This window comes from Tamandua tetradactyla, chromosome 1 (assembly GCF_023851605.1).
Source record: "Tamandua tetradactyla isolate mTamTet1 chromosome 1, mTamTet1.pri, whole genome shotgun sequence".
In the NCBI taxonomy this organism is placed as follows: Eukaryota; Metazoa; Chordata; class Mammalia; order Pilosa; family Myrmecophagidae; genus Tamandua; species Tamandua tetradactyla.
The window spans coordinates 61,490,477-61,505,375 of record NC_135327.1 but is presented as its reverse complement, the minus strand read 5'-3'; the positions used below and the strand labels follow the sequence as shown (position 1 = coordinate 61,505,375).

Genomic DNA, 14,899 nt, shown 5'->3' with positions numbered 1-14,899 from the left:
CCTGGTCCCCCCCCCCCCCCCAGGGACTTGAAGGCCACTGGCAGGGACAATGGTCCCAGCACCTGGCAACACTCTTTCCCCAAGTATTTGCTTCCTGGGGCGAGGGGCTTGTTTGTTTCCGAGTCAACTACAGCTGGGGCAGGCAGCCTTGCCCACCTGCACAACTCAGTTCCCACATGCACGGGCACACCCAAGGCCCCAGGCGCAGGTGCTTCCCCCACACGACACAAGGACCCTCTTCCATTTGCCAGTGACTGAACGCCCCCCTCCAGACCGTCCTGAGCACCCGGCCCTGCCTCACCCGGGGGCCTAGCACAGTGGGCACCCACTACCACCCCTTGCTAAGCTGGGGTGGTGGCTGGGATGAGTGGAGAGGGTGCTGGGGCCTGTTCGGCTGAGGCTGCAGCCCTTGTTAGGGGGACACAGTTCCCCTCCCTGCAGCCTGCCACTGGCCTGAACTGCAGAAGCAGGGGGGGCACGCCGTGCAGTCGTGATTCCCTTTGGTCTCGTGTATCCAGAGAATAGTTTGCTGGGCACCGAGTTCCTGATGTTCTCTCGAAGGTTGCCATCAGGGAGGCTGTGTGGCCCCACCTTTCTGCAACCTGGAGGCTCTGGACCCCCAAGGCTGTGGAGTGGCAGCACCTTGGCCATCAGCCCCGTGGGCCCGCCTGCCAGCCCGGCACAGGCACATACTCTAGGCCCCAGGAGTCACGTGTGTGGCTCGCCTGTCGCCTGCCCTCGCCCAGCCATGCATAGGGCCCTGAACAGCAGCATTCAAGGAGGGGAGAACCAGACCTGAGGTCATGGGCCTCAGGCTGCTGCCCAGGAGAGGCTGCCCACAGGATTAGGCTATGTGCTGCTCTGCCCCGGGTGTCTCCACAGCCGACGACCCTGTCCCATGGCTCTGAGTTTCTGTCCATCTCCAGGTCAATTCTGGGCAGTTCAAGCCAGCCAACATTTGTCAGGCAGCTCATGTGTTAGCCTAGGCCAGGTGCTGGACGCTGCAGGGGACCTAACAGCCGGATAGTCCTTGTCCTCATGGTCCTGCCTGGGGGGCCAGAAGCAACTGCCTTAGAGTCATGAAGAGTACTGGGGTGGGGCTGGTGGGTACCGCAGTGTCCAGGGGCTCCCTGCCCTGAGCCTGGTGAGGAGAGAATCACAGTCTCTGAGGGTATTTTGGCAGCTGCGAGCCTATGTGAGCCTCTGCACTGGCCTGGCTGGGATGTCCCACTCTGTTCAAGGGAGCTTTGTCCTAGAGGCTAGGCAGAAGCACAGGTGACAGACTTAAAGCGACACACCCTCAAGTGGTCGAGTCCCATGGGAGGGGTGAGGATTCTTGCCCTATTAAGCACTGGCCTGTAGTCACAGCATGCTCACCACTGTTACCATCTGGCTGGGAGGAAAGATGGTTTCTGCAGGGTCAATAGCCTGTCCCCACAACCACAAGGTGGCCGAGTCCCTCCTCATCAGTATGGTCAGCATGAGTGGGATTTGGGCGAGACAAAGTGCACTCTGAGGCTGCCTGCATCGCTGACGGCCTCAAAAGAAAGGACACACGGTGGACGGTGGATGCTAAGACTGCAGAGATCAAACTAGGGGTGGGACTGGGTTCTGCTGGTGCCTGACCCCAGGGGTGCAATTTTCCAGGCAGACAGGCATAGACCTCAGGGGACTGCTCAAGAGGCAAGCTTTCCAGGTTGACAGACAGAGGGAGACCCTCAGGGCAGGAAGGGTGAAAGAGGCTGGAGACCAGGCAAATTAGGCAGCCTGTCCCCAGGCTGAGAGCAGAGACACGCACCTGCCCGGACATGCTGAGACTCCACCTTCACACATGGCCCTGCACACGTGCTTTCAAAAACACTACCGTACACACAAAAAAATTTTGCACACACTCATGGACAACACCAGCACACATGCTACCAGCCTTGTGCACGTGCACAGACACCCCTGCATGCACAACTGCATGAGCATGCTTGCACACACACATATACACCCTCCTCAGGGAGATTCTGGCAGGAACTCCCAGTAAGTGAGGGCACCTCTCCCACCCTGAGCCAGGAGGGCAGATGGCAAATATATTCCTGATACTGAGGCCTCTGCTCTTTCTCCACCCCCAGGAGGCTGTGGTTTCTGGTTGAACCTTCCTCACGCAAGGGGGCCTTCCTCTGTTGCCCAATGAACCCCCAGGTTCCCCAGCACAGTGTCTGGCCACTCTCAGCAAGGTGGATGGCATCTGTGGGTCATCTTGGGCGTTCCAGGAGAGGGGTGTTCCCCTCACTAACCCCACATGGGGGTCTTCACGGCAGTCCTCTGAAGACCCAGTGTAGAGTGAGCCCAAGTGCAATGAGCCAGTTCCCCCAGGGAAAACCCGGGCCTGGCAAGGCTGTCCAAGGGGGCTGGGGCCCTTGTAGAAGGTCCTTGCTGGCTGCCCCCATGGGAGGAAAGCACTGGTGTCCAGGCCCAAGCCCCTCTGTATGCATGTTTCAGCACCCCAGGCCTCATGCACCAACCAAATGGCCCTTGCCTGGCTGCAGACAAGTCCCAGTGGCTGAGCTCAACAACCCCTCGGACACCAGTCCACATCTGATGCCCTCTGTGAGGGAGAGCCTACATGTGCATGCTGCTCTGTCCATGGTCCCGGGTTCCCAGGCCAGAGGCCTGCCCGGGCAGCTGTCCAGTTACCATTCCCACAGCCCCGCAGGCCGGCTCCCCTCATCCCGCACCCCCACCAGGGTGCTCTAAGACCAGAACCCCTGGTGCCACCTCCTGGCCACCTTCCCGCCCCCGCCTCCTAAGCACACTACAGCACAGCTCTGAGCAGCCTGGCAGGGGACGCGGTCTCACCCACACACACCCTCATCCAGCAGGCCCCTCTCCCCTGCCCCATGGCCTCGGGTCGTGGTGTGCAGAGCAGCAGCCTCAGCCGGCCTGGGTGTGGGGCAGAGCCCAGGAGGCTGCAGGAACCCCACACGGACCTTTCCTCCCTGTGGGATCTGGGGCAGGTTTCCTAACCTCTCTGGGTCTGTCTCCTCATCTACGAAGGAAGTGCAGCTGCCCAGGCAGCATGCAGACAGCAGAGCCATGGCTCAGGGCCAGCTTCTGGGGTTGATCCTTGCTTGCTTGTGCTGATTCTCCTCCCTGAAGACCTTTCTGCCTTACTTGTCTGACGGGCGAGGCCTGCTTTAGAGCCCCAGGTTGCCTCCTCACATGGGAGTGACAGTGGGGCAGCTGATAAGCACTGAGTTCACTGTGGTGTTGCCCCTGGGGCCTCCCCTGCCCTTCTCTCCTCTCAGAGGACTGGGGAGTGGGGTGGTGACCCTGGGCCTATGTGGGCCTTAGGGCAGGGGCACCTGAAAGCCCCAAGGCTGGTCCAGAGGCTAGTCCCAAGGCTGCCTGATCTGAACCACATAGGGGGCTGGGGCCCATCCCTCGAGCCATCATGGACCATCCCTCCCGGGGCTGCAGGAAATGACCCGGCTGCACTTGCAGCCAGGTCCAGGCTGGCTTCCCTTCAGGCCAGTTTCCTTTATCCGGTTGTTTTGCTCCGAATTCACCCAAGCTCAGCCTTTCCCTCCCCCCATTTCCACCCTTCCCCAGGCGCTAAGTGGAGTGGATAGGATATGCCAAGTTTTAGACGCCCAATGGGGTCGCCCACATGCCCTCCCCTCCCACATGACCCAGCCCGAAGAGGGAGTGGAGTCCAGCGTCCCGCGCCTGCCCCCTGCTGCCCTGGCCGGGGCACCTGACAGCTGTGGGGAACTGTCGCCCACCCCCACCACCCCACCCGGTCACACCCCCACCCAAGCGTCGGGGTCCAAGCCAGCAAAGGGCCAGGCGTGCAGCGTCAGCTCCATTTATTGAGAATTCCAGACCCGAAAGGGAGTGCCGTGTGGGGCTGCAGGGTGGCCTGAGCCCTAAGGGGAGTGCGGTCAAGGCTGCTGGCAAGGCTCATCTTGGCCTCCCACTGGCCCATGCAGGACATGGGGATCAGACTCCAGGGTGGGGTGTGCTAGGAGGTCCCAGCAGCCGCGGAGCGCAGCGAGAAGAGCTTCTCCCAGCAGGTGGCGACCGCGTCCAGGGCCCGCAGCAGGAGCTGCCTCTGGCCACGGCGCCGGGCAGGGCGAGACTGCTGACGCTGTGGGCTCCGCTGTCAGGAAGAGGTGGTCAGTGGCCATGGGCCACCCGCACTGCTCCACTCTGGGGGAGGAAGTCACCGCCCAGGTAGCTGGCCTAGTGCGGGCACTAGAGGGGTCCAGGCCGCCCCCTCCATCACGCGCAAGCACAGGGACACACACCTGGTGCCGCGTCTTGCAGTGGCGCCGCATCACGGCCTCAGTGCGTACAGCCACGGTCCACGCCGCCTTCTCCAGGTCCCCGCTGCGGCCCTCGGATACTGCCCCGCGCAGAGTACGACCCAGGGACGCGATAGACAGTAGGATACTGTGCTCCTGGGGAGGGGGGGGTGGGGAGAAGGCTGGGAGTTGGGGGACAGGGGAGCAACACCAGGAGGGCCAAGAGAGGGGTTAGGGGCGAGTGAGGGGGGACCTCTCCCTACCTTTTGGGAACCACAGGAGGCTCCTGGCCACAGTCGCCATGGGGGAGCACCAGCTCTCGTCAGGTTTGTCTGAATGAGGCGGAAGTGTCTGGAGCTTGTGGTCCGGTCAGCCCGGGACCCAGCCCGCTGCACAGCGGCCTGCAGGTCTTCGAAGATGACAGCTCGGTAGTGGCGCAGCACCTCCGCCACGCTGCAAGCGCGGGGCCCAGTCCGGCCCCAGGCCACCCCCAGCAGCACCAGCAGAAGCACCCAGAGCTTGGGCGTAGGGCGCACCTGGAGGGGACACCAGGTCAGCTCCGCAGGCACTTTGCTTCCAGCTTCTCCTAGCCCCCAAGGGGTTGCCTTCTCTGAGCCAGTTGCCTTCTGTGAAATGGATACGGCCCAACAGGCCCTAGGCAATGGGGTCCTACAAGAAAATCCCCTGTCCTGTTTCAGGGGATGGAGATGAGACCCATAAATGAGAAGGAATTCAGATGCACCATGCAGACAACTGCAGGGTGATGGAGCCGAGAAGGGCCGAGGAGGCAGGGATGTCCCAGCAGAGACTATGGGCACCTGCCCCTGGGTGATACGGTAGTGAGGGTGGCAGGGCAGTAGTAAGCCCCCGGGCAGCCCCCACTATGGACACAACCCCCACCAGGGCTGGGCTCTTCTCCCACTAACCCCCTGCCCCTCAGGCCCCACATCTGGGAGAAGGCCCATGGTGGCTCACCTCTGCTTGGCAGCCTGGCAGCTTCTGTTCCCCCTACCCTTCCTCAGTCCACAGTTCTGCCATACCTACTCAGAGAGCCATGGCAGCTAGGAGTCCCCTTAACCCCCAACCCAAGTGGGACAGGGGATGAGGGCTCAGAGCTCCAGGCCACACCCATCAGAAGGGGAAGGAGTGGGGAAACCCCCAAAAGTGGCGGCAAGGAGAGAGGAAAAGGGAGGAAAGAGGGAAATGGGTCTTACCCACATTTTGTCCCTCCAGACAATCTGCCTAAAGGAACCCCCTCCCCCGTTCCCCCAAGGAATGAAGGGGACTAGGCTCTCTCAGACAAGAAGCACCCCCCACCCTGTAGCCCACAGGAGCAGATAGCAGCAGATAGCTGCTCCAGAAGGTCCCATATGCCACATCACCCCCTCCCGGCAACCGCAGGCTGGAGTCAGACTCACAGCCACCTCTTAGAGCTAGAAAATTAATCGTGTGAATCGAGTGAAACCAACAGGACTCCACTGCAGCTTCCCGGCCCTGGCGGGGAGCCTGACCCAGCAGCACCCCAGCCAGCCTCCAGGTGTCCCGAGAAGAGGCTTGCCAGAGGCACCCAGCAGTCAAGAGCAGATGCAATTAGCTGTGACCCTTCTCAGAAAACACCCAGACATTCTGTTCAGGCACTGGTCAACATGGGGGACACCCAGAGGCCCGCCTCGCCTGCTGCAGATCAGAGTCCCAGTTTGAGTGGCAGGATAGCCAGGGGGTGGGTAGCTGCCCCAGTGAGCTGGCCTCGTGGGGTGACCACTCGGCAGGTGAGCCTGTGTTCCAGAAGGGAGCTGGCCCCACGTTGGCAGGGGGGGAGTGGGTAGACCCCCCACCCTACCGCTGCCAGGAGGGTTGGGCCCACGCACCATCTGGATTGTGGTGCTGATGGAACCAACTAACAACTGCCCCAACAAGGGAGAGGGGAAGCTGGAGCAACCCCACCGCGTAACCCCCTCCCCAACGGTGGCAGAGCTGCTCACCATGGGCCTCTCAGGGTCGGAGTCCTCACCCCCGCCAGCGGGCTGCACACATGATCCTCAGGTCCTCAGCCAGAGAGCACAGCTCTGTGCTCCCGCCACAGGCCGGCCGATGGGGTTCCGCGGAAGTCGGCGGTCTGGGCTTTTGAAGTTGGCTCCTTAGAGCAAAGGGGTGGGGGGGGAGGGAAGGAGGAGGGAGGGCTCACAACTCTAACCCTGCCCCCTCCCTCCCATCCAATCTGATTCCGTCCACCGGCCCCAGGGTGCTGCAGCTGTCCGGGGCCCTCTCTTGCCGTGCCCGGGGACTCGGGGGCCTCCTGTGGGTCTTGGACCAAGCAGTTGGCGCCAGGGGAGCCCTGCTCTGTCCAGATGGCCCGGTGGGGTAAGGCAGCATGCGGCCTCAGCTGGGGGAAGGGGCAGCCTGCTCCAGAGGTCCCTACAGACGCCCTCTCAGGAGAGCCATGTGGGCGGGACCTACCTGGCAGCCCTAGTCCAGCAGCCTGCCCCACCCCCAACCTGTTCCCTCCATTGCTCCAGGAAGGAGAGAGCAAGACGGAAAGGACCCCATGGCCACCGGCCAGGTCCCCAGCCTCAGCGCTGATGGTCTGACACACACAGACTTAAGGCCTGAGGAGGCTTCTTACCGCACACATTCCAGATGGGGAGCATTCAGCTTCCCAGGTGGGACATTTTTCAATCTCCAGACAAGGACATTTTAAAAGAATGGACCTGCTCATCATAAATTAGTAAAATAATCTCACCTGCCAAAGCACAAACACCTCTTCCAGGCACATGTCCGTTCCATGCTGTCCTCCCAGGGGCCCCCAAGGCTGATGCTTGGCGGTACTTCAGAAAGCATGGGACTCCCCAGGTAGGCTCCTGGCCGGGAGGCCCCAGGCCTCACTGCTCCCACCTCCCTTCTCATGGCGCCTCAGGCCTGCTCACAGCCTCACATGGTGGCCAGCCCTCCCGTGTCTGCAGTCCCCTCTGCCTTCAGGGCCCAGGCCCTCTTCTCCAGGAGGTGGTGGCTAGCACCCAAGGAGGGAGTAGAGGAGGGCCAGACCCTGCCACAGGGCTTTTCTCAGAGGGGGTTGTGACTCAGGACTCTCACACCCCCCACCCTCCCAGAATCCCCATGCCACCCATCCCTACCTCCTCGGGAGGGGACGGCTGCCTGCAGAGGCTCTGCCCATTAACAGAAAGTTCCCAACCTGGCACCCTGCAGCACCTCCAACAGGTATAGCACCTTCCACAATCCCACATGTGGGGAACTCTGGTGGAATGGTATGGCAAAAGTGCACACCGAGGGACGATTCGATGAAAGGAACAGGTGACCAACCCAACACATTCAATTAAAAACATTTAATTGAAGAACAGGCAGACATCTTGGACCTTGCTGCCCCTCCTTCCTCTGAGGGCTGTGAGGCACCTGCTAGCCCACACCGGGCAGGAGCACCTGGTCCTCACATGGGGCTGGGTGGCTAGAAGGTGTTCTTGATCCCTGCGGCCACCAGCACAAGGACCTCACCAATCTTCCTCTGCCAGTTGGTGATGTCCTTGGACACGGCACACCATAGCTCCCCATGCCGCGGCTCTGCATTCTCACAGCGCTTCCGTACCTCCTCTTGCTGCTCCTGGGGGGTGACCACAGGTGGCTGAACCAGGCCTGCTAACTCTGGGCACCCTGACCAGTGGCGGTGGGATGGATGCCATCTGGTGGTGTAAAGGACAGGCAGCCACAGGGACAGCCTGGCAACCCTTCCACCTTGTCTGCTGGCACCTAGGGGCAGCATAGCCCATGAGGAACACTGGCTGCGCTTCCGTCTGGGGGAACTGGTAGCCATGCCCAACTCAGGCTCAAGAGGACAGAGCCCCCTGTACCCAGACAAGACTCAAGGCACCAAGTTCCATCCTTATTTGTGCCATGACCCCAATGCCCCAATCCACAGACGTGCTCAAGTATGTGAGCAGCTGCTTGACATGTCCCAAGGTCCAACTCTCAGGTGGCCAGGTTGGCCCTCACAGCAGCTGTGGAGGCAGGGAAGGGCACAGGAACACACTGAGCCTCCCTTGCTGTGCTCAGATCTGCTCTCACGATCATCCCCACCCACTCATCCAGGTCCCTGGACCACGGGAGCAGAGGATGGTCACGGTCCCAGGGGCTGGTGGGAAGGCCACACAGGGCTAGCCCAGTCAAACTGATAGCTCACCTCTGTACCGTGCTGCAGCTCAAACTTGTAGAAGAATGCCCAGGCGTCCCCTAGGTCTGAGTCGATCTTCACAGTCCGGTGGAACCACTCCCTGGCCTTGGTGATCTTCCGCTCACTCCAGAAGAGTCTGTTCCAGAAGGAGGAGGAGGGAGCTCAGATGAGAGGCTGCCAGACACTGGGCTGCCTCATGGGAGAGCCAAGGCCTTAGAGTGGAGGGGGTGGCATAAGTGGGCGGCCCTTCACTCAAGCCCAGCTCCCTCCTCTGCAGGAGCTCAGCCACACTGGTTTTCACACCCCACCACGTCAGCCTTTGGTCCCCAGAGAGAAACGTGTCTGCCAAAGAGGCATGGGCCCCTGCTGCTCTGATGACCCCACACCACCCAGACCAGTGCCACAAGGCCCAACCAAACTGCTTGTTAAAACAAAGCACACCCAGTTCCCACATCCAGGAGCAACATTTCCAACTCATCGATACTATCATGTTGCTCTTGGACAAATATGAAGAGAAAGAGCAAATGCAACAAATCCAGGCTCTGATCAGGTTGTGATACGTTAGGCCTGCTCCTTTAGACACCTTCAGGAACATTCTGCCATCAAGCCCCCAGTAGGAACCCAGGCACATACGGAGAGGCTGGGCCTCTGTCAGCCCAGGGGCTGTAGACCTCACCGGCCAGACATGCAGACATGGCACCTGACAGCCAGACCTGGGAGCACAGGCAGGCTGGAGGCCACAGGGGTCTGGATTGGTTTAGAAATCAAAGGGTCTCTGAGGAGAGTCCTCAGACTCTGCTAGGTAAGGCAGGCAGCTCAGAGGATAGCATAGAGGGCAGTGGTAGGGGCAGCATGGGGACATGCCCTGACCTGTGGGACTGTCGGTCACGTCCACCCTCCACTCAGCCCCACCGCCTTCTACAGCCAGAGGCACTGCAGGCAAATGCCTGCCACCCATTTGGTTTGGTCTAGGTTACTAAACTGAGTAACTTCAAGCCCTGATAGCTTGATTGGTTTTTAAGCCTTGTGGTGTCCTTAATTGCTTGGTGTTAGATAAACTGTGATTTCAGGAGCTCAAGCCCTGATAGCAGACACACAGAGCACCAGCCTGGGAGCAGCAGGGAGGGACTTGTTTACCTTAACTAAGCCTTTTACAAGCCTTTATGACCATCCTATCACAGTGCACAGGGCAGGGTGGAGGGCACCCTGGAGCACAGGCTGGCCCCAGGTGCCTGTGGGAGCCTCTTGGCCAAGGGACCTGGCAAGGCCCTGCTGGGGCTCAACAGAGTTGTGAGCTCCACCCCCCACCCATCTCACCCCTTGCCCCACACCAGCTGAACAGGACCCTGAAGGTACCCAGACCAAGTTGGGGGGGGTCACCACTCCACAAGCAAGCACCACTGCCAGCCAGGAGACTGGTAGGAGAAGGGGAAAGCAGATGCCAGGATGGGCACGAGGGGGCTGGCTGCCTTCCAAATGGCCACAGGGTGGAGGCCAGAGTGCACAGAAGGTGGGGGGCATGTGTCAACACACCTCTTCCCCCTAGGGAAGCCTCCACCCTGAGGAGTGAGGACCAAGGCACCTGAGTGCTCCCTGACAGCCACTTCACACCCTCAGGATGTTGGTCACCTCCATCCTCTTTGTGGTATACCCCTAACCCCTTCCCGGCCACTGATACAGACCTGGCTCTTCATAGGAAGCGCTCTAGAAGGAGCAATGAAGCCCGTGAGCTCAAGATGTTCTCAAGGCCTTCCATACGCTGGCCCCCATATACACAGGACCCCTGTGCCCAGGCTCATGACCTCGGCTATGCTGTGACTTCTGCTGCAGCACAGCACCCTCCGCTGCCTGAGAAGTGCTGCTTACCCTTCAAGGTCTGGTCCTGGAGTTGTTGCCTTAGGGGGCCTCCGGCCCAGCCCCCATGGCAGCCTGCAAGGCACACGGCCATGTGGTTTGAGGGCCACCTGCAGGCTTCTCCCTGCCCATTAGACCACATGCTCCTAGCTGACGGCCTCAGCAGGCCTACTTTTGCATACATGGCAGCCCAATCTGTCCAAAACCACCTATTGGGCGAGACTGCTCCAGGACCACAAAGGTGTGAGAGTAGGTGGGCTTCCGCCCCACAGGATAGAAGTACATTTCTTGGCAAAACCCCTTGCAGCCATAAAAAACTTTGTTTACTAAACTAAGGCTGACCCAATATCACCAAGTTTTTCTCTCTTTTGTAAGCCAAGCCATGTAAGAATGAAGTGAAAGATCACAAAGGTGAGGAGAGCTGCTCCCCCAGAAGGGGCCCCTGGACAGAGGGAGGTGCTTACACCTGGCCCCGAGGAAACAGAGGAGTCTGGGGTACAGCCTTGGAGGCGTGCCTAGCTTGGGAGGCCCAGAGCACAAGCCCCTCATCACAGCGCTGCAGCCTGGTCAGGACAGCAAACTCCACAGAGCCCACTCACTTGGCCACAGCGAGGAGCACATGGGGGTCGTGCTCACACTTCTTCAGGGCGTCCACACTCTTGGTCTTCCTCTGGGGCCTCGCCTCGAGGAAGATCGCTTCAGACCACAGGATGCCTGGCGTCAAGAGGAAAGGCAGTTACTGCAGGGCCAGCTGCCCTGGGGCGACCACCAGCCCTGGGCCTCCTGGGGCCTGTCTGGTCCTGCCTGCCGCTGGACACAGAATTTGCTGGGGACAGGCCAGAGGCCTCAAACTCTCACCTGCCCCGAAGGCTACAGCTGATAGGACTTTTCCCAAGGCCACTTGCTAACAAGTACCCCAAACCTTCAAGGTTTTGTTCCCACCAATTCAGAAATTTCATGATTTTCAGAAGAAAATCAGAAATGCTAATGAACACTTCTGTGGAAAAATGCCAATTCTGGGGTAGTGTAAGATAAAAAAATTTAGAAACAACCTAAATGGCCGATAATGGGTAAGTGGTATAGTTTTGGTATCTCCACACAAGAATGCTATGAAGCCATTAAACAGTTATATATTTTTAGATTTAAAGATAATAGAAAAGGTACAAAACGAAATATACAGCGTGACTTCAATTTTTTATACCAGCATGAGCAGGAGTGGTGCTTTCTGAGTAGTGAGGTTACAAGTCATTTTTATTTCCTTTTTTCCCCCTCCACATTTGTTTATGCCACATAAGCATTGCTTACAGACGTAGGATAAAGTAATGAAAGCTGAATTTCAAAAGAAAAAGAAGTGGTAGCATTTCAGAATGTGAATTCAACCTCTCCCATCTTGAGACTTGGAATTTAGTTCAAATGTCTTCAGGACCAAGTTCAGCCAAGACCGTTGAAGAAAGAGGTGTGCACTAAGGCAAACCTCTCTGTGAGGCCTCCCACGGGGCTGCCCTTACCCGAGTTGGGGCACTCCTGTAGTGCCTTGGCCATGAGCGTGTTGGCAATGTTCTTCAGTCCTGCCCGGTACTCCAGCCGCACGGACTCCAACCTGAGGAGAAAGAGGCTGAAGCAATGTCCAACACCAGCCGGCCACAGCTCCCAACGGGCCCAGCCATATTCTGGTAGCTTCTGGAGGAACCTGAGAGGGCTTAGACTCGGTAAGTAACAGCAGCTCTGAAGAGCATGACCACGACAGCTTGGGCTCAGACCAGGCCCACTGGAACACGGCCACCTGACGCTGAGACCAAGCATCCTGACATCACTCAGGTGAAAGCGAGGACACATGAACAACAAGGACGACACACTGGCCACTCTGGGAGAAACCATCGCCACAAAAGAGGCAAAGCCAGACTTCCTGGTTCCTCCTCTGGCTTCTTCCTCTTGCTCCAGCTCTGTCGCTTTAAGCCACACATTTCTGTCTCTGCATGTGCTGTTTCGTATGACTAGAATGCCATCTTTACCTGGTAAACTCCTACTCACCCCTCAAGGCCTTTCCCAGATGTTACCTCTCCTGTAGAGCCTGCACTCATGGCTTCATCCATCTTTCATGCCAGTTATCATTAACCCCTCACTTCCCTGGGTGCCCTCTATTAGAGCATGAAGAAAATTGCATCAAAACCAATCTCCAGGCCCCTCTAAACATCCGGGCTGAGCCCTTCCAAGGGAGGGACTGTGACTCCTTGTGGACAGCCCTGACCACCCTGCCCACAACTGGAGCAGGAACTGCCCACACCAATAGCCAGCTGAGTGGCTGGGTCAGTGAGGAGGGTTCAGCAGCTTGTTCCACCCAGGACTCACCACAGGCCAGGGTTCTTTGGGTTCTTCAGGCGAGACTTCTCCAGGATGGCCCGTGCTCTGGTCAGCTGTCCAACCTTTTCCTCCAACCGGGACAGCAAAAGCCACAGAGGTGTGGAGTGTGGACATTTCTTCAACTACAACCAAAAAATAAAAGTAAAAGATGGTTTGGGGCAGGGAATGGGGGATGGAATAGAGTGGGTGAGCACAGCTGCTGTTGTGGCTCACCCGGGCAGTGGGCGCGCTGCTCTGTGCCTTGGCCAGGATCTGGTTCTACTCCTGATCCACAGAGCCTCAGAGTGAACCAGACAAGAGCTGCCTCTAGCCAGGATGTTTTCCCTGCCTGCTAGAGCCACTGCCCAGGCAAAAGGCCAAGGCTGCTTCCAAGACCCTGGCCTCTGGGGACAGAGACAGAGTCCATTTGTCTTCCCAGGGTCTGTGCCCACAGAACCTTTTCAGATTATTGTTTCTTTTTAGGAATCTTATACCTGAACAGCTCAGGACTGATGGCCTTGGTGTGGGCAGTTTAAGTCCCACCTATCAGTGGTGAGTGTCAGGGACTGGCACTGCTGTGGCCGGTTCTTCCCAGAGAGAAGGTAATACAGGCCCCTTCATGCTACGAGGTGTGGCTTCTATGTGTACGTTTCAGTTTACACACGTCTACGTGTGTATACAGATTGGCCTTCATCTTATGTGCATTGGGACCTACCTCCCCCCAAAGTGCAGTGTGGGCAGCAAGCTCTGTAGAAGGAAAAAGCAAAGGATTCAGAGGGAGGAGACCTCAGTTCCGGTCCTGAGCCTTAGCTTTAAAGCTGGGGCTTCACTGAGTCCCTGATACCAGCCCTCCACCCCCTCATCCCCAGGACACACTAGGCAGTTCTACCAGGGCCAGGGCCCAGCTCAGGACCCAGGACAGGCTGCCCTGAGGAAAGGGGCCAAGCAGCTTACCCCCTGGTTGTAGGCTTCCCGCGCCTTCTCCATCAGCCCCTCCTGCTCCTCAACCTGACCCTTCATCATCCACAGCTTGGGGAAGTCCTCATAGGGCCTCAGCGCTTCCTCACACAGTGCCTGGGCAGCAGCGGTGTTTCCCAGCACCCACTCCAGCTTCACGGACTTCATGAACACCTGTGGGACAGACCCCGGCGCCATCACAGAGTCCCACCATGTGGGCCCTCTCCCCGTGGGTGCTGGGGTTGCCCCAAGATGATGTCTTTCTAAGAGCTTGATGAATCCATGCCTCATGTGACTGACTCACTTCAGATGTAATTTAGCCTGCTGTACTTAACGTGTTTATGTAAACTGTAACCTCTCTCTTTTGGAATAATGTGAAATATAAATAAATGAATACATTTTAGAGTGAAGTATCAGAAAATGAGAATTTTTAGAGTGCCACAGCCTTGGTACTGACAACACAACACATTCCTGCACCTTACACTTTCCCAAGGCCACGTGATAAGGAGGTCAGAGCCACTCCAGCACTGATGGGAAATGCCCATCCCAGGGCATGGAGGTCCCTGCATGTACAGGTACCCCTGGCCTGTTGTGGCTCACCCGGGCAGTGGGCGCGCTGCTCCGTGCCTTGGCCAGGAGCCTGCGTGCTCGCTCATACTCATTGTTCTCCGACTCCAACTTCACAGCTGCCAGCCAGATCTCCTCACTGTTGGGGTTGGCCTGTGGGAACACAGCAGCCCCATGGCTGGTTTAGGACAAATTGACCAGGGCCAGATCCCACTTTATCAGAAAAGCAGTTGCCTGGCAGCCAGCCATCCTTGCCTTTGCTCAGGACTGCTCTGGTCTAAGCCCTTCCCAGGCTAACAGATTAAAGAGCAGACTCTCACCCCAAAACCCAGGCTTACCTGAAAGACAAGCAGTTCCACACCACCTGGTACAGACATGAGGCCTCCGCAGGGCACATGTGTGGCAGTGGTTGAGCCACTGTCCCGAGGGCCCCCTTCCTTCCCAAGAGCCATGTGGCTCCATGAGCCACCCTGGGACAACCCTCCTTCTGTACATGGGGCTGCATGGCTGTCACCTTCCCTGGGGACCCCACGTGCCACCCGGGGACAACTCTCCTTCTGAAAGTGGGGCTGCATGGCCACCACCTTCCCTGGGGTTCTCACATGCAAGCCACCCGGGGACAACCATCCATCAGCATGTGAGGCTGCGTGGCCCCTACCTTCCCTGCGGAAGTTACTGCTTGCTCCTGCAGTCACACTAAGTGGCAAAT

At 58.4% G+C, this 14,899-nt stretch overlaps 2 protein-coding genes across 2 annotated transcripts in view; both read right to left on the bottom strand.

The window, feature by feature from the left end:
• Nucleotides 1-3,748: 3,748 nt before the first annotated feature.
• On the bottom strand, nt 3,749-7,065 carry C1H20orf204 (chromosome 1 C20orf204 homolog). Its single transcript, XM_077157166.1, has 7 exons — nt 7,033-7,065; nt 6,750-6,876; nt 6,525-6,632; nt 6,374-6,429; nt 4,556-5,173; nt 4,296-4,448; nt 3,749-4,147 (listed from the first exon to the last, which is right to left on the bottom strand). Exons 1-7 carry the CDS (start codon nt 7,063-7,065, stop codon nt 4,010-4,012), a joined length of 1,233 nt encoding a protein of 410 aa, XP_077013281.1. The 3' UTR covers nt 3,749-4,009.
• A 548-nt stretch (nt 7,066-7,613) lies between these two features.
• PRPF6 (pre-mRNA processing factor 6) overlaps nt 7,614-14,899 on the bottom strand; it is a 69,091-nt gene continuing 61,805 nt past the window's right edge. The window contains exons 15-21 of the mRNA XM_077117619.1: nt 14,224-14,343; nt 13,621-13,797; nt 12,676-12,809; nt 11,835-11,926; nt 10,926-11,040; nt 8,482-8,608; nt 7,614-7,905 (exon numbers count right to left, since the gene is read on the bottom strand). Of these exons, the coding sequence (XP_076973734.1) occupies nt 7,753-7,905; nt 8,482-8,608; nt 10,926-11,040; nt 11,835-11,926; nt 12,676-12,809; nt 13,621-13,797; nt 14,224-14,343 (918 nt within the window). The 3' untranslated portion in view covers nt 7,614-7,752. The remainder of the gene's footprint in view (nt 7,906-8,481; nt 8,609-10,925; nt 11,041-11,834; nt 11,927-12,675; nt 12,810-13,620; nt 13,798-14,223; nt 14,344-14,899) is intronic.